Source organism: Thamnophis sirtalis, unplaced genomic scaffold (genome assembly GCF_051295495.1).
Source record: "Thamnophis sirtalis isolate CommonGarterSnake01/CBP01778 unplaced genomic scaffold, rThaSir2_p1.2 scaffold_3, whole genome shotgun sequence".
Classification (NCBI taxonomy): Eukaryota; Metazoa; Chordata; class Lepidosauria; order Squamata; family Natricidae; genus Thamnophis; species Thamnophis sirtalis.
Window position 1 is genome coordinate 141,595,266 of NW_028261383.1, and position 21,290 is coordinate 141,616,555.

The 21,290-nt window shown below is 43.5% G+C and overlaps 2 protein-coding genes across 3 annotated transcripts in view; one reads left to right on the forward strand and one right to left on the reverse strand.

The window, feature by feature from the left end:
- ERN1 (endoplasmic reticulum to nucleus signaling 1) overlaps window positions 1–21,290 on the forward strand; it is an 89,169-nt gene that overhangs the window by 41,551 nt on the left and 26,328 nt on the right. For both annotated transcript variants that reach the window (XM_014069448.2, XM_014069449.2), the window contains exons 3-5: window positions 8,159–8,192; window positions 11,823–11,901; window positions 18,266–18,338. In XM_014069448.2, coding sequence (XP_013924923.2) covers window positions 8,159–8,192; window positions 11,823–11,901; window positions 18,266–18,338 — 186 coding nt within the window. The remainder of the gene's footprint in view (window positions 1–8,158; window positions 8,193–11,822; window positions 11,902–18,265; window positions 18,339–21,290) is intronic.
- Window positions 13,532–21,290, reverse strand: part of ZC3H10 (zinc finger CCCH-type containing 10) — a 45,368-nt gene continuing 37,609 nt past the window's right edge. The window contains exon 3 of the transcript XR_015696025.1: window positions 13,532–13,609. The gene's annotated coding sequence lies outside the window, so the exon portion shown is untranslated. The remainder of the gene's footprint in view (window positions 13,610–21,290) is intronic.

The window sequence follows — 21,290 nt, forward strand, 5'->3', positions numbered from 1 at the left end:
CCCACCCTGTTATCGACTCAGTCCCCAACTGGATGGTTTGACCATCCTAGAACTCCTGAAAAAGAGAAAAAAGACCAAGAAAGATTCAAATAGTATCCTCCTGCCGGCTCGAGTCAGAAGTGCTCTCCACTAGCGCTCAGGAATGGCGCGCTGCCCAGGTCACTGAGCGAGTCCAGGGACACTCAGTGAGGACCAGTGACCGGGCAAGCCGTAAAGTGAGGGCACGAGCCTTACTGAAGGTGAGCATTGCCGAGGAGGCTCTACCGGCGCTGGAGCACCCCGCCATTCCCCTCAGGGGTTGAACAGTGAACCGTGGCTTTTTCAAATGCCGAGGAGCACCCACGCCACTTCCACATGGCCCAGCAGGGAAGAGACCATGAGCAGAGCCGGCCAGCAGTGCAGAAGAGGCAGGAGAGAGGAATCCCGGCTGCAAGGGCATGCAGTAGTTCCTTGGAGCACAAGCCGCTGGCAATCGCAATTTTAAAGGCAGCGCCCTTTCTTCTTTGATGTGAAGTGCCATTTTGAAGCCGGAGGGGACCACATGATCAAAGATGCGAGCCCCCAGTACCCCCGAAGAGGCTGGCAGGATCCTGGCCCTCCCAACGATCTCCAGCAGCCCCTCCGGAGGGAGAGAGGAGCAATCCAGGTCAGTACCACCCCTGAGGCAGCCCAGAAGGGGAGGTGCCAAGGCAAAAGCCAAGAAGAGGCACATTCCCCCCAGGATGGAATTAGAGGCTGAAGGTGGCCCCAAGCCCTCCAAGCTCACTTCTAAATTTGAAAAGCAGAGGCATAGGGCTTTGGCGCGACTCTGCAAGAAGGGGGGCAGCCAAGACACCAGCTCGAGGCTAGGAACAGAGGGGAGGGCCCCAGAGATTTCCTCACCCAGTAAGGCCACAGAGGGAGACCCAGCCTTACAAGGAAGGATCCCCATTGATACCTTGAGCCTCTGGGGTTCGGCACAAGGGTGGCAATCATCCCCACACGCAGCATCATTGGGGCAACTCCCGCCCACGGGGCCTTCGCCACAAGCCACTTCCTCTGCACCGGTGGGCATGGGTACCAACCAGCTACCCTCCATAGAGGTACCCAACTTCCAGGACATGATGATGCAGGCCTTCCAGCAGTGCATGGCAGCGGCCTTTCAACAACCACAGAGACGGCTTCTGGGGCGGGACCTTGCCAATGGCGGCAGCTTAACGAGCTGCCCCCGGGTTCCTGGCTGCGTTATCTGCCTAAATACCTGGTAGATAAACTCATTCTTCAGGCAAAGAAGATGAGAGAGAGAGATCCAGCTGGCAAGAGCTTTTCTTTGAAGTTTGCAGCTTTTTTTTTTGCTGAAGGGGGGCCTACCGAAGGCTGAATCACACCTCCGAGCCAGGAACTTCTGCCGTAACCACTACGTAACCACTACGGCGCAAAGTAAGGAACCCCCGCTTAGGACAATTTTTGATATATCTATTTGAGATTAATACAAGCAGAGCCCGTACCCGAGAACCTTATCTGTCCTTTTTTTAAAAAAATTTTTTAAAAAGAAAGAGCTTTCTTTGTGCATCAGGTTTCTAAAAAAAATAAGCTCCTAAAATGGCGGATGCCACATACTTAACTGTCCAACAGAGAGAAAGATCAAAGGAACAGCCAGATAGCATTCTCTGACTAATTAGTTTTGTTTCTCTTTCTCTTCTCTTCTCTGAAGAGCTTCCAAGATTTTTTTTTCTTATCAACTTTTAAAAGCTGTAAAAGCCTCCTTGTTAACATAGAGACATTCTAAATAGAGATGAATATGAACTGTTTCATTACAGGGCGGGGCATAACCTTTTCCTAGGGGGTCACAGCAAGATCGACAGCAGTTTACAACTTCCGCGACACCTCATTTTAAAGCCCATAAAAAACTGAATTGAATGAGCTATTAAATGTTAAATTTGTTTCGGTTGAAACTTTGAGAATGAATTTGGAAACTGTGTTGAAAAATCTGGAAAATCGAACGGAACTGTTTGAAGATTTGTTGTGTTCTTATCCACCTCGTTTGAATGCTGTTCGAAGGGCTAATGGTGGTCATACTGACTATTAAATCGTGTCAATAAACTCAGTTTTTGATGGGCTTTCGAATGGTGTATGAATTATTTGTGTTGTTATTACAAGTGTTGCTGTGACCCCCTAGGAAAAGGTTATGCCCCGCCGTGTACAATGCTAATCTTTTGAAACTTGCTTTGTTACAATGCTCTTTTCCGAAACCTTTTGAAAAACTTCTAAGAACAAATAAAGGGGGGACTTAATACTTTCTTCTCTCGCAAGCTACACAACGGGCCAGCAGACTTTGAATAATTGTTGAATAATTGTTTGAAGAAAAGAAATAATGGCATCAAAATCAAAGTCGGGGAGACATCCTTTTAGGAATACACCTCACGCACTTGGCACAAAGTTGCAGCTTTCACCCTCTACGCCCCCTACTGGAGATTTGCTAACGAAAGAATTTTTTTTTGAGACTCTTAGAGAATTTAGAGAGGAGATAAAGAAATTTAATGCAGACTTATATGATAAGCTTGATACTAGGATTACCAAAACAAAGGACGATATGGTGGGACTTGTAACTGTATTGACAGAATATGTTGCTGGAATGGAAGATAAGCTAGAGGTTCTTGATGAAGCCAACACTAACTTGACATCCAAAACTGAAGTGGTGCAACAAAAAGTTGAAAACGCAGAAAAACAAATTGTTATGATACACTACAAACAGATGGAGCTTGCATTAAGAGTCAGGGGGCTGCGTGAAAACGAACAGGAGAACTTGAAGCAGATTTTCTCAGAGGCCTTTAACCGTCTGGTGGGAAGACCGGGGATCAACTTTGACTGGCAGATCGAAAAAATTTATCACATTAATTCTTGGCTGGCAAAACAGAGACAACTTCCTCGAGATGTAATTATATATTTTACTACAAGAGAGTCTAGAAACATGATACTACAAGAGTCTTATAATACCAGTCTACAAATTGGCGGACAGAACTTGATTGTCTTGAAAGAAATACCACCCCAAATGCTAAGAGCCAGGAGAGATTATGCTTTTCTAGTGGAAGAACTCAGAAACCGTCAGATACAGTATAGATGGGATGTGCCATTTGGTATTATAATTACATTTGATAAGCAAAAATATCGCCTCAATTCTGTATGGGAAGCCCGAGATTTCTATCACAAGACCCTGAAGGTGGGACACCCTGAATCATCTGGATCTGGAGAAAGACTACGAGAAGGACAAGATAAACAGCAAATCACACAACTACCAGACAGAAAGCACCATTTCCTCCTTCCAGAAGGGCAAGGGACCAGAGAACAAAGACCTAGCCGTACAACTACCAGACGAATGGGAAAACAAGGCAGACTGCAACAACCTCAATAATCATCGGCCATTGATCAAGGAGTTATGTCTGAACTCTTTACAGAAGAGAAAGAAAATATTTTACTATCTCAAACAGTTCAAGAACGATATAATTTGTCTGCAAGAAATTCATATTAAATTAACTGATCTAAAATATCTGTTCAACCTCAAACTTGGTCAATATTTTGTGACCTCTGCTACGCAAAAGAAAAATGGTATAGTTCTATACTTAAGAAAAGACATTAAGGCTGAGCGAACTGAAGCAGATCCCTTTGGAAGATATATCGCATTAGACTTAATTCTAGAAGGGAAAAAGACTTGATGGACAACTTCGAATTTTATACAAATCACTAATGATTTATCTTCTAGGGTGAAGAAGACAAAGATTGCGGCAAGGGTTCTCTTGGATCATAACCCAGTCTGGACGGAATTAGGAAGGGTAGTGCAGGCAAGAAGGTCTTGGAGGTCGAATGGGAGTTTATTTTGATATGAAAAGTATATTAATGATTGTAAAAAATTGCTATCTGAATACTTTGTTCTGAATATGAATAAGGGTATATTCAGGGAATTTGTAGGAGATGTAAGTAAAGCATATATGAGAGGAGTACTGATGAATTTAAAAAAAATATATAGACATAAACAAGGGCAAAAACGAAAAGAGTTGGAAGAGGAAACCAAAAGAAAAATTTGAAATGTATCCAAATTGTGTTATAGAGGAAGGAGGTACAAAGGGGACAAAATTAAGGGTTTAGAAATAGACAGATACTTAGATAAAGAGATAAGGCCCCTAGTTAGAGAAGAGTACAGGCAAAAGTTGAATCAACAAATAACTTCTGGGGAAATCCTGCAGGTAATCAAACAATTAAGATTAGGAACAATGTAAACTGCTTAAAGTTTGTGTAATGGTAAGAAGCTGAGTTCAATGCAGAGATTTTACTGACTTTTTTTCTTCTCTTTCTTTTTTTCTTTTCCCTTTTTTTTCTTTATTTTTTTTTTTTAATTTTCTTGGCTTTAATACATCTTAGACTGTGTTTGATAAAAAGCTATACCGTGTACGGGCTCTGGGAAGTTGGGAGGGGGGAAGGGAGGTGGGGTCATAGGGGGGAGGGGGGAAATATAGTATGTGCCAGATTTTAAAGTAATATGATTGCACTTGTATGCTGTTGCCTTTTTTAATTTTAGTGTAAAAATAAGAAGCTGAATATATCGATAGATAGTAGAAATACACCGAAGGGAGGAGCAGAGGGAAAGAAGAGGGAGGGGTAGAGAGGGTGGGAGAGAGGATCGGAAGGAGGGTGAGATGGAAGGGAGGGAGTGTATTGGGAGAAAGGAGTGATAGAGGGGGAGGGGAAGTAGGAGAGGGGAATGTTGAAAGGGAGAAAGGAAAGTTGGAGGGGGGAGAAAGAAAGGGTGTATGGAGGGTTGAAGTGGTATATTGGTCTTGTATTTTGGGGAGTATTTTTGACAAAGATGGCTGTGTTTATTGCCCAATGTTATATGGCCCCAGTTATGCACAGTATATATGTGACTGTATGAAATGAAAATGGAAAAATGAAAATAAAACATATTTGATAATTTAAAAAAAAAAAAACAACCACAGAGACAACCACAGGCAGCACCCTTGCCTATGATAACAGAAGGGCTGGAAACCCAGGGGGAGGAACCTCCAAGTTCCCCGGGCTCGTCCCAGGAGGACAATGATTTGGAATCAGAGGAGAGCGAAATCAGAGAGGACAAACTCTCTGAAGATGAAGGCATGTCAGCTCCCAAGCCAACCTTCTCCCGGTTTATTCCAGCCTTCTTTCTACAAATCACTTCTGTTCAAGGCCAAGATGGCCGCCAGGGTTTCTTGGCAGAGACCATCTTCGAGGAGCAGGCCATCGAGGTCGACACGGTGCCCACGCCCAAGTACTTTTTGGACCCGGTCAAGCATCAATGGCCATCTCCCACGGCAGGGCCCTTGCCTACATCCACAGACAAGACGTTCTTTAACGTGGATAAGGACATGGCCCAGGCACTGTCACAACCCTCCATCGATGCACCTGTCATGAGCCGAGGTGGCGCAGTGGTTAAATGCAGCACTGCAGGCTACTTCAGCTGACTGCAGTTCTGCAGTTCGGCTGTTCAAATCTCACCAGCTCAGGGTTGACTCAGCCTTCCATCCTTCCGAGGTGGGTAAAATGAGGACCCGGATTGTTATTGGGGGCAATATGCTGACTCTGTAAACCGTTTAGAGAGGGCTGAAAGCCCTATGAAGCGGTATATAAGTCTAACTGCTATTGCTATTGGTATTGTCATGGCCCTGCATACGGCTACGAGCATGCCAGGGGAACCAGAGGATGCACTGAAGGAGGAAGACAAGAAGGTGGATATCACCCTACAAAGGGGTCACCAAGCGACTGCCTGGGCAGTGAAAGCAGTCACCACTGCCTCCTTCTTCAACTGGTGTTCTCTACTGTGGTTGCAGGACCTCCAACAGTGAGTTCCCATATCAGATGTCAGGTCTCACCAAGACATCAACAACAATTATCATCAGACACCACCTTGGCGGCAGCCAGGTTTGTCTCCAGGGCAATTGCCTCGTCCATCGCTTCTCGCAGACCACTTTGCCTATGACAGTGGCAAGCGGATGTACGCCACAAGTGGCGTCTGGCATCGGCTCCCTTCATGGGGGAATTTTTCTTCGGAGCAGCTCTTGATCCCTTTCTGGTAGAGAACAAGGACAAGCGGAAGGTGCACTGCCCCAAGGAAGGCCAGCTTCAGGACTGCTCCATACCCCAGACGGTCATATCCTCAGGGCCAGGACTTCGGGTCCTCCTTCCAGGGTCAGGATTCCTTCAGGGGGTCAGATTTTGTGTACTCGGGCCCCAAGCAGTACCAGGGAGGTTTCTCTTCCAGGCAGAGATACTCAGGCAGAAAGCAGAGGGGCAGACAGCAAAAGTGACCTTTTTGAGGGGGTGGAGGAGGAGGCGGCGGGCTCTCCTTTCGCAAAAACTAGATCTAGACCTAGCTCCTCCCCCCATTGGGCGCCACTTGGCATACTTCGTCAACCGCTGGGACTTATCCTCCTCCAGTTAAGTGGGTTCAAAACACCTTTCGGAATGGCCTGTCACTTGAGTTCCTCTCTAGCCCCCCCCAGTTCCTCCCGGATCTGCCCTATCTTGAGCAATCTGACCCGGAGGTTGCTGATGCAGGAGGCCATCCAACACCTGTTGGACATCAGGGCTATCAGTGGTGGGTTTCAAAAAATTTTGGAACCTCTTCTGTAGGTGTGGCCTGCTTTCTGGGTCCACTGGTGGAACCTCTTCTAACCGGTTCGGTAGATTTGATGAACCGGTTCTACCGAATAGGTGCGAACTGGTAGGAACCCACCTCTGGATGAGGCATATCAGGTAAGTACCAATACCCTTTTCTTGGAAAGACTTCTGTGCCTAAAAAATATAACGCAACAGGCAACAATTCAACAGGTTTGCTTCTTTGGTCATGGCATTCAGTAATGGGAACCCCTCCCTGACTTAGCAGTTTTTGTCAAAGATAAGTGACCTGTTTATGTGAAAAATAAAGCAGTGTGTAAAGCAGTGCCAAGTTTCCCTGTAAGAGGACTCATTCTCCTATTTCTTTGCTCTTGCATCATTTTGTTTATCTGGGGAAAGAAGCTGATAGGAAATTGTTTGTGGCACTAGGCAGTGTTGCTGTATAGATTTGTTTTCCTTCCAAGAAGTAATCTGCTTTTTAAAGGAACAGGTGCTCACATAAATCCTGCTGAATGTTTGTATAAATGGACTATATTCCTCATATAAATATTTCATCGAAGTGTTTTAATTCATCACTGCATTAATATTATGTATTTATTGCTCTATTTTGTGTGAGGCATGAGAGCACAGTTGCTGAATTTATCAATCTATATTGATTAAAATGGTATTTAAGACATTTTAAAAATCACAATAAACTGACTGGTGTTGAGTAACCATGCGTGACCCAACCCTGCTCTCATAAATAGCTATTAAGGTTTGCAACATGTTTGTCTTACCTTCTCTCGCTTGCATGTAGAAAATATGCATAAAGCTCATGGCACTCTTTCCAGTTCTGAGTAAAACTAACAATTTGGATAATAAGAACTAGAGCAAGAGTGACAAAACTCATTTTGATTCCTTTATCGTTGATCATACTGGTTTAAGATCCTGGGGTGCTAGCAGAATTTGGAGGTTTACAAGACTTTCAATCTGCTCTTGATCATAATACAGCAATATTTTTGCAGCATTGTTATATCATGTGGGAGCTGCCACGAAGGGGCAGAGAGATCGCATTCCAGCGTAAGGAACATTGTTATTTGTCTACTACAATTCATTTCATACACTTCACAAAGTAATTTAAGCAATAAATAAATACATAGTCTAAAGAATGGACAACTTAAACATTAAACTCGGGGTGTAGAGAGAGTGGCAAATTTTAAGATGAAAGTAAGAATGTTAATGAAGAACCGAAACCCCCAAGGAACAGAACAGAAAGGTTTTGCAAATTATAAACTCATTTAACTGTGGCAACTCAGGGACCTCATTTTTTTTTTTTGCTAAGTCCCTGAATTGTAGCAAGTGGAATATAATTGCTAATCAGGTTACTCTTCCACTGCATTTTTCCTGTTTGAACTTCTTTCTTACAAACTCCTTATCTGACTTTTCTTGCAAACTACAAACCTCCTCGGGTGCCAGCTGGATCACAGGCTGTAAGCTTGATGTGAGGCCAGAATGCTTAATTGCTTGTACCTTGACCTTTTCTTTTTGTTTGCAGATCCTGTACTTCAGGTGCCGCTGCACATGGAAGAGTAAGTTCTCCTCCTTTTCGCCCTACTTCTTCAGGATCTACAGTTCCTAGTTTGGTTTTCTTTTTAATTGCCCTGGAAAACAACAACTAACACAACCCCAAGCTTTTAAAATGATAGCACTTCTACAGTGCAAGCTTTGTAGGTTAGATCAAAATGGTTGATTATATGAGCAGTACAGCTATTTGTTTCTTCCAGAATTATTATTCTTCTGAAATCTCTACATAAACCTCTCAGTATTAGTTGTGGGGGGGAGGATGGGGACATTGTGGGGTATAGCAAGAAGGAAAGGCTCATTTTCTGTCCTTAAAAATGAAGCCAGGACAGAAAGGGTTAATAACAACACCACTTCATTGTAAAAAGCCTAGCGTAAGGTTTCTTCCTGTTCTGTGGAACAGCTCTTGCCTCATTCTTTAGCTCTGCCTTCTAGGAGGAAGCAGAGGCTTCCCCGGCAGTTTGAGAGCTGAGGAGGGGGGAAAAAATATGAGAAAAATACTAGTAATGTCAACAAACATGTAGTCGAGCAGGCTGTGCTCTGCAAGCATGAACCAACTGACTGAGGCACTAGCTTCAGGCAAGAGGCCACAGCCAAAAAATAAGACCAACGAAAGGAGGCCCATTGGAGCCATTCCAATCAACCAGCCATATTGACCAGGCCAAACTGCAACAAAGGCCTAGGGGCAGCACACCAAATTGAGAGGACATTCCGCCAGCCTCGGCCAACATATGAACAGCAACACCAGCTCTGAGCTTATTTACCATGCAGCAGGGCTTAACAACTTCTTTCCAATGAACTAGACACCAGGCGTATCAAAGTAACCTCTATGCCAGTGTTTCTCAACCTTGTCAACTTGAAGATGTCTGGACTTCAAGTCCCAGAATTCCCCAGCCAGCGAATGCTGGCTGGGGAATTCTGGGAGTTGAAATCCAGACATCTTCAAGTTGACAAGGTTGAGAAACACTGCTCTATGCAGATAGCAGTGAGTAATGTCACAATGAGGCTTCACTGTCTCTGGAAATGCAAGAGAAGAACATAAACAGTTTTCTGAAGCAAATTCTGTCTCTGGGATTCCACCATCAGAGATGAAAGAAAAATGGGTTTATATTAGTGGCAGACTCTCGAGTTCCAAAAGGCTGTGATCCCAGTGCCAAGGAAGCTGAGGTAAAATTATAGTGGAAGATGGTTTGAGGTACTAGAGTAGGTCCTTCTCCTAATCCAGTACCAAATTACCATCATATTCCATCTATGTGCAAAGTATTAATGGTCCTCAGCCCATCTGGTGCAGGGAATGTCAATCGGATATAGGTTGCCAGCCTGGCGGTGTGAGAAACTCACATCTAAATAAGATGGTGCATTCCCTCAAAGGTACTCTTTAACTGCTTAACCTATAGGAGCTGAGGACAAAAAGACTGGTTCTAAGAGTATTGTCAGATCAGGTAAAAGTGTGACACCTGCTGGTGTAGACAGCAGCATGATTTGTTTATAGAGTCAGGGCAGATCCAGATTAAAGGACCTTTGGAACAAGGCCACATGTACAACCCCTAGTAGAAATGATATAGGAGCTCTCAGGACACCACATGGAAAGCCCAGACATTCTGCCTCAAAACCTAGTTCTACATCCAGATGCAGGCTGGCCAGCACTGAGTGCCTGGAAAGCGAATTAAAACATCTGAGCTGCAGCTTTCCAGGCCCTGCAGTAAAACTGTGAAGACATCCAGCAATTCCCCAAATATAACAATATCAATTGACTGATCATGCTGTTGACTGGTGATGTAAATCATGAGACCAATATAGGTTCTTCCAAATGCCCTTGGGGGCAGGACTACTAGCCATTGAGCAGACCTGGCTCCATTAGGCATTTTGAGCTCCAGTCTCTGGACAGGCAAGGCCTACGGACAGATCCTTTTCTTTTTGCAACATGCAAGTCTCCTCTTATTTCCAGTGATTCACTCACTGTTTCTTTTCAGGGAACCAGTCATAGTTCTCAAAACTTTAATGTCCGTTCCGTTCAAATCAGTCACTTTTACCCGAAACTATTAGCAATTATTCTAGTACACCAAACATTAGAGAGAAATGTGGGAGAATTGGAAGCTGTCAGTAAAAGGTGATCTGTGTATTTCTGCAAGATCATGAGACCTTGACTCATGCCCAAAGTCAGTGCTAATTTCCATAAAGCACAAGAGACAGTGCTCCCAATTTTTGCCTGGCCCCTCTCCCATGTGACCCTCAGAAAGGATCTAGGACAGTTTACCTTGGCCAACATGTCATGGCCCACTCACTGTGGGACAATTCAACGCTGTGTTAATTACTTCAGATACTTTTATTATTAGTGACCTTTTTGTCAAAATTATTGTAACTCTTGTATTTCTGGATTGACTTTCTTTATTATTGGTCATGATTCTGGCAAAATTAATGTAACTTTTGTATTCGTTGAATTGTCCTATAGTGAGCTGTCTTGCAGCGAGTTGGCAGCGTCTATTTGTCCCATTCCTTCTCAGAAGACACTTCAAAAGTACTTTAAAGGCTGGGAGGATCAATAACCTTCTTGCCTCCTACAAAACAGGAAAGCTGGGAAGCTCTATGATCCACCAGCAACAGGAGAGTTAGAGAATGCTATGTTCCTGTATAGTCTGTTTCAACCTTGGCAACTTAAGATGGGTGGACTCCAACTCCCAGAATTCCCCAGCCAGCATGCTGTGCAGTGCATATAAAAGCAGGCAGGACTTTATGGTAGCTGTGGCTGCCATCTTCACTTTTTTGACACCCTCAGAATACCCCTAATGGTTTCCTATGGTGCCTGAAAAACCTTATGGCTTACATGACTTGTCTGTTTTTAATGTCATTTTTAATTGAGTTTGCCTCAATTAAATGGCCAGAAGAATGTCCCTGTAGATTGCAGTGGGCAGTAGAAAAATGAGTTATAGCCTAAATAAATAAAATTATGGCCACAAGAACATAGAGCAGTATTTTTCAGCTTTGGCAGCTTTAGGATGTGTGGACTTCAACTCCAAGAATGACTTCTCAAATTCAAAATGTCAGCCCAAGATTATGTTAAAGTATGTACTTATTTTAATATGAATTTAGCATGTTGAAGCTTATTTTACACATCATAGCTTTATTCTTGACCGTGAAGAGCAGTTCAGTATGGTATTTGCTTCAAAAGAGGCATGCTGGTTCATAAGCTACCAAATACATTGATCTTCAGGAGGAATAGGCAAGGTAACTCTGATTGCAGGACAAGGAACTGTTTGAGCTTGTATTTCATCAACATCTGCCCAATCTGTTCCCCATTTTACCAGAACAGCTGATTAGAAATTATTACTAAAACGAACCCATATAATTAATTTCCAAATTGAAATGTGGCATGTAGTTTGAAAGAATGAAAATAACTTGAAATCAAGGAATTTGAAAGATTACTACGGTATGACCATCCAAATTCAGAGGCTGTGGTATGCAAAACCAGGGGTTTAAATGACTGTGCTTAAATAAAAACGCATATTTGCCTTTAAAAAAAAACACATCTGTTTCATAATATAGCCATGCTCACAAGTAAATGTACACTGACCACAACTCTGCTGTCTTTTCTTTTCACAAATACAACGCAGTAATTGCTGTTTTAATTATTTCTTCAGTCCTAGGCCGGCATTTCTTCCTGATCCCAATGATGGAAGTCTGTACACCCTTGGTGGCAAGAATAATGAAGGCTTAACTGTACGTATAATTTGATCACAAAGTAATTATTTAGTTCTCACTGAATGAGAAACAGCTTTTAAGATTAACAAAGCATGTTTATCTAGCTTGTCTTGCTGCATAAGGGAGATCTTTTTTGACAATGTATATAAAATTCTGATTTTATAAGAAATAACACTAGAGAAGAAGCCTACATAACTCACAATATTATTTTACCTGTTTCCATCTTATGTTTACATTTTTTTTCTTTCCCACTTTATATATAAACAAACCCTCACTTGACTAACATTTGGAGTTATTTTTAAGAAAAATTAGGAAGCTGTAAAACTTCTGCAAAATGGTTTTCCAAAGATAAACACTGAAATCTGGGAAAGCTCTTCTACATTAATCATTGTGAAAATTTCTATGTGTCACATTATACAAGGTTCAGGGGCATATATAGGCAGTCCTCAACTACTCCCAATTTGGGAACAGAATCACTCATTGCTAAGCAAAGTACCATTAAATGAGTCATGCCTGCTTTTTTGCCACAGTTGTTAACTGATGGAGTCATTAAGCAAGTCTGACTGTGCCCAGCAAGAAAGGTCAGAAATGATGATCACATGAACTCAGGCTGCTGCCAGTTGCCAAGCATCCACATTTTAATCATGTGGTCTTGGGGTTGCTGCAACTATCATTAAGAGTTAGGGTTGGTTCTGAGGTGCTTTTTTCCATCACTGTTGTAGCTTTGAGTAGTCCTTGTAAGTCAAGGAGTACCTGTAGTATGAGTTAGCAAAAAGCTAATCTCTTAAAATACTGAGCTGTGGTATCTCAATTGAAAATCCAGCAATTGGTTGGAAAAAGAGCAAAAAGAATGCAGAGATGATGGAATAGAATGCCTCCATTGCAGCTTGACAAACATGGATTCATCAATTTCACTAACAAGATGGTTTTTGGTACATGGCAATAGACAATTTCATCTACTGTGGTTCATAAGCTATGGCTCCTTTCTTGGAATAAGATTGTCAAGCCAAAACCAAACCACATTATGGCTTAGGAATATATATGATCTAGGTTTCTTACTAGAAGGTTGCGGATATACTTGCTTGGAAAATACTTTAAAAGATACTGCAATGTGGATATATGATATTTATGCAACCTAAATAGGCCTGGTAGTCACAATAAGAAATCCTAAGCATTTTTTTTTACACTGGGCACATATATTCTTCCTAAATCTATAGTTCTTTCTGTTCCAATCAGATTCATAGTACTGAAGTTGTCAATTATTCTGTATGCTCTGAAGTACTGATTTTCACCTGATAAAACTTTTGTATTTACCAATTCAGTCAATCAATCAATTCAGTTTATTACAATCGTTGTTGTTGTTAGTTGCAAAGTTGTGTCTGACCATCACGACCCCATGGACAACGTTCTTCCAGGCCTTCCTGTCCTCTACCATCCCTCGGAGTCCATTTAAGTTCAAGCCTACTGCTTCAGTGACTCCATCCAGCCACCTCATTCTCTGTTGTCCCCTTCTTCTTTTTCTCTTAATATTTCCCATCATTAGGCTCTTCTCCAGTGAGTCCTTCCTTCTCATTTGGTGGCCAAAGTATTTTGAGTTTCATCTTCAGGATCTGGCCTTCTAAAGAGTAGTAAAGGTTGATCTCCTCTAGGTTTAATCTCCTTGCAATCCAAGGGACTCGCAGGAGTCTTCTCCAGCACCATAGTTCACCAGCACCAGTATAGTTTACTGTCATAGACCAGAACAAATAAAAACATTCAGTAAATATACAATTATAAATTCTAGTATAAAATAGTAATTAATAACTAAAATCTATAATAAAATCCAGCCTGCATTTACTAAAATATTGTACAGATTAAGCAATTGTCTTGGAGGCTTGTTATCTCTTGGTGCCTGCTTTAGGTTTTAATTCCAGGAATGGCACGCAGTCATGCTCAGGCTCCTTCTTTGGAAGCGGGGAAAAATGAATTCAGAATATTCATTGTTATCTTATGGAAAATGATTTTGGCTTTGTAATAAGCCTAATAAACGCTTTAGCTTATTTTTGAATTACATTACACGTGCAATATTGAAAGAGATGAATTTGACTTGGGAACATCTTTTGATGAAGCTAGAAGAGAGCCAGGCAATTAATTATAGTCTTAAGGAGATCAGACAAGCAAGCATCCAAAAATCCATCCTATTCCAAGAAAAAAATGGATGTCTGGGATAACTGCATTGGTTCCAGTATTAACTTTAGACCATAGTGCCTCTGTCATTGTTTTCAAAGTATGTAAGGGTTAAATAGAGCTGATGTGATCACCAGAGATTTCTGTTGCTTAATTACTTAAGAACAGCAGCTTTGTGATGAAATAGAGATTAAATTTGGCTTTCTACGAAGTTTTTTTTTTTCTTCCTGAAACTGTTATGACTTCCTCTTACAATTCTGGAGGGGGAAATATGTTTTCTCTCAAATTGCCCTAAAGGTACAGTGGTAGCATTTTCTTTAGTTAGAGAAAAGAGCAATGACTTTTGCATCTGAAATTAAAGATAACAACTGATGGGGAAAAATGTTTCTCTTGGTTTTGAATGGGAATTGCAAAACATTTGCAAAACAGCAAGTTGGAGAACGCTGAAATAGGCAGGAGGAAGCAAAGAAAAAGATTTTTCCCAGTATAATTAACCTTTTCTCCATTCTGTGTAGGTGTCAACCTTTTCTAAATACTGTTTTGTTAGCACTTGTGGCCTTCAGAGTGTTAAGAAGGCATTACTTTAGAATCTTTGAAGTACACCAAGGTCCTCCTGAAGGTGGCAATTATACTAGACTTTTCAACGTCCCACAAGAAAGTAGAAATCACACTGTGTTTAGAAATGATTCTAAGATGCACTTTACTCAAGTGCAAATTGTTCTCACCAATTTCTTGGGAAGATTGAGATCTGTTTCATAGATATGTTGTACTATTTCAGCACAGGAAATATGTTTTTTTTCCTGCTCACAGAGCTGAAATACAAAATGTGAAGTACTTTTTGAACTTTTTGGCCATGCCTTTTTATTTTTTTAACATTTCTCCATACATACAGTGGGGTCAAAATTGCTATTTTTGGCAGTTAAGCTCGTCCCAGAAACACAGTTACACTTATTCCTGAGGGATGAAGAATTTTCACTGCAGTTCCTTATAAACCAAAGGCCCTCTTGCTGAGCTGAAGCTCTTGAAATCATAGCCCATGTCTCATCTCATACTTTTTACTGGATACAGGTAGTCCTCGACTTACAACAGCTCATTTAGTGATTGTTCAAAGTTACAACAACTGGGAAAAGTGACTTATGGTCATTTTTCACACTTACGACCAGTTCAGCATGCCCATGGTCATGTGATCAAAAGTCAGACACTTGGCAACTGACTCAAATTTATGACAGTTGCAATGTCCTGGGGTCATGTAATCACATTTTGTGACCTTTTGAAAAGCAAAGTCAGGGGTGTGAAACTGGCGGCCCATGGGCTGGATGCGTCATGCACAGGCCACACCCACCCCAGCTCCATGAATGGGGGAAATGTGAAACGTCGTGTGACGCAGTGAGTTTGACACCCGTGAACAAAGTCAATGGGGAAGCCAGATTTACTTAATAACTGTGTTACTAACTTAACCACAGCGATTCACCTAACAGCTGTGGCAAGAAAGGTCCTAAAATTGGGCAATACTCACTTAACAAATGTCTCACCACAACAGAAATGTAAGGCTCAATTGTGGTCATAAGTCGAGGACTACCTGTATTGTTTTCTCCGTGTAATACTTTACTAACAGTTCTCAGGGCATTTGAATTATTCATTCACAGATACTCAATTTCCTTAATGGTTGCAATATTTTTTTTCTTCTGGGATGAATAATTTGGCAAAGATTAATGAGCTCAGAGAGCCAGTTTGGCGTAGTGGCTGAGGTACGTGACTAGAAAGCAGAAGACAGTTAGTTATAATCCCACCTGAGGCATGAAAGCCAGCTGGGTGACTTGGGGCCAGTCAATCTCTCAACCCTAGGAAAAAGAAGGCACTGGCAAAGCACCTCTCTGATCTTGGCAAGAAAACTGCCTGAACCTGTCCACGGAGTCAACAAAAGTCAACACTGACTCAAAGGCATCAAAAGGGGGGGGGGGGGAAGAATAGAAAAGCTAAAAGCAAAATATGTGTCACCTTATTGCTGTATAGTTTTGTCTGCCAAATCTGCTTTGCTATTTGATGTTGGTCACCCGAGCATCCTCATCAATCTGGCTTGATGCACTGTACAGAAAGGCTCACTATATGAACGAGATAGAACAGCTCTCTCTAGCCGTGTGTCCTCCAGATAGGTAGGGATTACAAATCCGTTCTATCCCAGTCAGCATGGCTACTGGCAAAGGCACTGCAATCCGAGGGTAGTATGGATGTGAGAATGCAGTGCCTCTATTTTTATCTCTAAAATGTAGAAGTTGTAGATTGTTTTTTTTACTATATAGATATTAAAATACTACATTATTTTATCCGTGCCGTGACCAGGCCTGCTTGAGTTTAGATACAACATCTTTATAGTGGGTACATGCCATATGTGTGTTGTAGTTTTGTGATACACAGGTGTGAGGATAAGATAGGTGCTGCAGACAGGTATCCAGTGGGTAAATATCACATAAACTGGATGACTGCACTGTATGTTCTTGCAAATGATCACAATCCTGGGCACCATGTGTAATTTTACGTTCTGTACTAAGCTTTGTTAGCAGGACAATTAGTCAATGCTAAAATTGGACACTTCAGCTTTCACTGCTCAACGTTGGAGTTATTGCATTTCTACAGCTATCCAAAACAGGAGTGCTGGTTATTAATCAGGAAGATGAAGATGGGCCATTCAGCCCATTGACTCATTTTGGGCTGGTCCTTGATTCCTAGCTTCTCAAGGTTATCATTAGTGTCAAACACAGAGGGTTGTACTACTCTGTGATGACCAGGGACTGGGAACAGAAGCAACACAGCCAGAACAAAAGCTTAACTCCCCTTTATTGCTCCAACTTACCCCTCAAGTGCCACTGTTCACTGCAAGTCTAGGAGCAAAACTCTAAACAAACACCTCGAATAGATCCTGGCTGCTATTAGTCCAGAGGAGTAGCACAGTTCTGAGAGCAGCCACAGTTGAAGGAATTTGGTTCCAAGGAGTCCTCGTCGCAGGAAGAGTTCACTGGGACAGCAGCACAACACAGAGCAGAACTGTGTCGCTGCAAACTTGCACATAGCCAGGCCAAGCAAGCAAGGCAAGCAGGACAAGGTACAGCAAAGTATCCAAATGTCGGTAACAGCTCCTGAGACTGGAAAAAGGCAACACTTGTTCCCAACAAGTGCCCCTCCCAATGGCAAGTCTTTAAATCTCATTCCCCAGGTGAGCCTTGCGAAGAGGGGCAGGGCGCCCTCTTCCCGAGTCAAGTCGTCGGGTTGCCCTGCACTGATCCTGCCTCCTCTCCATTCTCCGTTCTCGGGGATTGAGGGGGGGGGAGATAATTACTCATCGCCAGAGCTCTGTCACTTCTCTGCACCACTGACTGCCCTCTCCTCCCCACTTGGTCATCCTGCACCCTCTCTCCTTCGCTGGCGCCCCTTCCCAGACCCGAGGACTACTTCGTCCTGTTCCTCTGGTCATTCCTAGCTCCATCTCATCCTCCTCCTTGGACCCAGGCTCCGATGGGGCCATGACGTACCCTGAACCCTAAATACAAGACTAGATAAATACTACATTTAAAAGACGGTTTGCTTTTCTATTAAGATGAATAATTACAATGAGAAGACAGGGCCTTTTTATTTGGGAGGGTTGATTTATGATGTCTTTCTCTTTCTCTGTCCTTGCCAGTGGGTTCCATTTTAGCCTCTTCTGTCATCATACATCCTGGAGTGTTTAGAGCAAATAGATGTACCACCTTCTTCCACTCTGAAAAGAAGTGTGCATTATAGAGCAATAGCACCTGCTTCTTTTTCCTGGACTTGCTTCTCAAAATAGAAACTTTAAGGTGCTCCCTAGGGAATGTGAACAAAGTTCCAATTAGTAGTAAAAATAAGGGAGGTAAACTATATATTTAGCAAAAAAGAAAGTAAACAGGTCAAAAACTAAGATTTACAGATACTTCTTCTGTGGGAAAGTAGCAATGACTCAAAATCGATACCACAGAGTTACTTGCTGATATAAATCTTTGGCGCTTTGTGTGACGCAAGGCAAATGCAGATGGCTGATATTGCTAATTGGTATTGACGTACACAAAACAACTTGAATCTGGCAGTCCCCTTCAATAACAACCTGCTTTGAAATGGGATTCATCAATTGTCTTTGTCTTGCAATCCTCGCTAAATGTTTACTATGAAGTGAAGATGACTAATATGGACATTTATGTTCTAGAAACTGCCATTCACCATCCCAGAGCTTGTCCAGGCCTCCCCTTGCCGGAGTTCAGATGGAATTCTATACATGGGTAATGTTCCACTTCCTACTTAAAAATAACATTTGCATGTATTTTATAGCGTTTCCATGTGAGTGTAAAATATAGGGGTATTTACTAGAGTAATTGGATAGAAATTTCTTTCAGTTGCAGCCCTCGGATATTTACTCATGTTTAAGTCTGGTTTATAATTCCTTACGCAACAACCCAAAGATTACTTTGTCATTTTTGTGCACTGAAGTTAATTTAAAAATATTTTGTGTGCTGGGTACAATGTTATGTTTGATAGACTACCAAAAACAGTCTCCATATTGCAGTTGTGTAGGGTTGTTCTTTGCTTGTTTGACTTGGGGCTTTTTGTTTGCTTTGGGATTACCTGAATTTTACTTAATCTTCAGCAGTTAATTCACTACCTGGATTTTTGCTAATGCTGTGAACTTCCGTTGTTTCATGTTCATAGAAGATCCGGATGATAAAGCATATATCTTAGTGGCTAATAGGCAGGAAACTGATTCTGAAAACACAGATAGTCCTCAATTTACGATCACAAGTGAGATTGGAAATTCCATCAATAGGCAAGGCTATCGTTAAGTGAGTCATGCTCATTTTTTAAAATTATTTATTAAATTTATATTTAGGAGTTTTCTTTGCCATGGTTATTAAGCGAATCGGTACTCTTGTTGCATGAGTCACAATGTCGTTAAGTGAATCCAGCTTCCCCTATTGATTTTGCTAATTGGAAGTTAGCTAGGACGGTCACAAATGGAAATCACACAAGCTGGTGCTCGTTAATATCTGGGGCTTGCGCTTTGCCCCCCCTCCACCTACAATTACTTTACATAATACGGACCTTGGACTTTGGCCTTGGATCTCTCTGGAACAGGAGGAAGGGAGGCTGGCTCTTCTGGAACTCATAATTTAAACTTTGTGTTTGCGCAATTTTAATCGGGTATGTTGAGTGTATGGGGTTGAATGTGTTAGTATGAAAGACCCACTTTTAGTACTATTACTGCTGTATTCTTTTTGTGTTTTAATTATACTGTGGGGACTGTTTGTGTGAGTGTCTGAGTATGTCTGATTCGGAGGACCTGGCGGGGCATGCGGGGGTCATTGGGGTGGTTGGGGGAATTATACCCACGGGAGAGAGTCGGAGCATTGCGGTCATAACAGGGAGGGGCAGATACGGCGGGGACTTTAGGGCTGGCCATTACCGGGGAAGGAGGGTTCGCTATTTCGCAGAGATCCCTCCTTCCGGCCCTATGAGTCCCACTCCAAGGTCAGATGGCGTGAGCAATCAGGACCCTGGTCTCAGGCTGCTGTCGCTAAATGCCAGGTCTGTTATTCATAAAGCTCCCCTCGTCCAGGACTTGATTGTAGACGAGGGGGCAGACCTGGCATGTATTACTGAGACATGGCTGGGCACGGAGGGAGGAGTCCCCCTCGTAGAGATGTGCCCAGACGGGTTTCAGGTGCTTCATCAGCCGAGAGCCCAGGGAAGGGGTGGCGGTGTGGCTATTGTAGTCCGGGAGTCTTTAGCTCCTCGTAGGATCCCTGCTCTGGAGCTTGCCGGGTGTGAGTCCCTACTAGTGAAGTTGGACCTCAAGGGTCAAGTGGGTTTGCTGATAATGTACCTGCCTCCCAACTGCGTTGCAGCAGCCCTCCCCTCGCTCCTCAAGTCAGTAGCCGAGCTAGCAATTGAGTTCCCTAGGCTAATGGTTCTGGGGGACTTCAATTTGCCTTCGCTCGGTGAACACTCTGATGGGGCGCAGGAGTTCATGGCTTCCATGACAGCCATGGGCTTGACCCAGGTAATCCGAGGCCCTACCCACTCAGCGGGGCACACACTCGACCTCGTATTCCTCTCGGAGCAGTGGAGTTATGATCTTGGTCTGAGGGGAAATGAGATCATTCCCCTGTCGTGGTCAGACCACTACCTACTGAGGCTAGACTTCCGGAGGCCAAACCCCCACCGTGGGGAGGAGGAACCGACCAGGTGGTTCCGCCCCAGGCGACTGATGGACCCTGTTAGGTTCCAGACGGAGCTTGGGGTTATTCCAGATGCTCTCGCCCACAGTTCGGCGGAGACTCTTGCTGCGGCCTGGCACTCAGCAGCATCAGGGTCTCTGGACCGGATTGCGCCACTACGGCCCCTCCGGGTCAGCGGCTCGCGGAGGCCTCCTTGGTTCACCGAGGAGCTCCGCGAGATAAAGCGCCGGAGGAGACGCCTAGAGCACCTGTGGAGGTCCGATAGGTCCGTGTCGAACCGAGCACTGTTGACAGCTTGCACCAAGGAGTATATTCGGGCATTGAGAACTGCCAAAAGATCACACATTGCCTCCTTGGTAGCGTCCGCCGAGTCTCGCCCAGCCACCCTGTTTAGGATAACCCGCTCCCTCCTAAATAGGAGGGAGACGGGGAACCCCCTACAGGGTAAGGCTGAGGAGTATGTTCAGTTCTTGGCGGACAAAGTTGCTCGGTTTCGATCGGAACTGGACTCCACTCTTGCAGATCCAGCCGAGACACAAGGGAATGACTTGGCTGACCATCTCTGGGTTGAGTTTCAGGATGTTGCCTCCGGGGATGTGGACAAGGCTATTCGAGCTGTGAGTGCCTCCACCTGTATACTGGACCCGTGTCCCTCTTGGCTGGTTGCCAACAGCAGAGAGGTGACACGAGGCTGGATCCAGGCGGTTGTTACCGCCTCTCTTCGGGAGGGGCACTTCCCCACCGCGCTTAAGGCGGCGGTGGTGAGGCCCCTCCTGAAGAAACCGTCTTTGGATCCAGCAGTTCTTAATAACTACCGTCCAGTCTCCAACCTCCCCTTTGTGGGGAAGGTTGTTGAGAAGGTGGTGGCCTTGCAGCTTCAGCGTACCTTGGAGGAAGCTAACTATCTTGACCCCTTCCAGTCTGGCTTCAGGCCCGGTTACAGCACAGAAACCGCTTTGGTCGCATTGACCGATGATCTCTGGAGAGCCAGAGATGGAG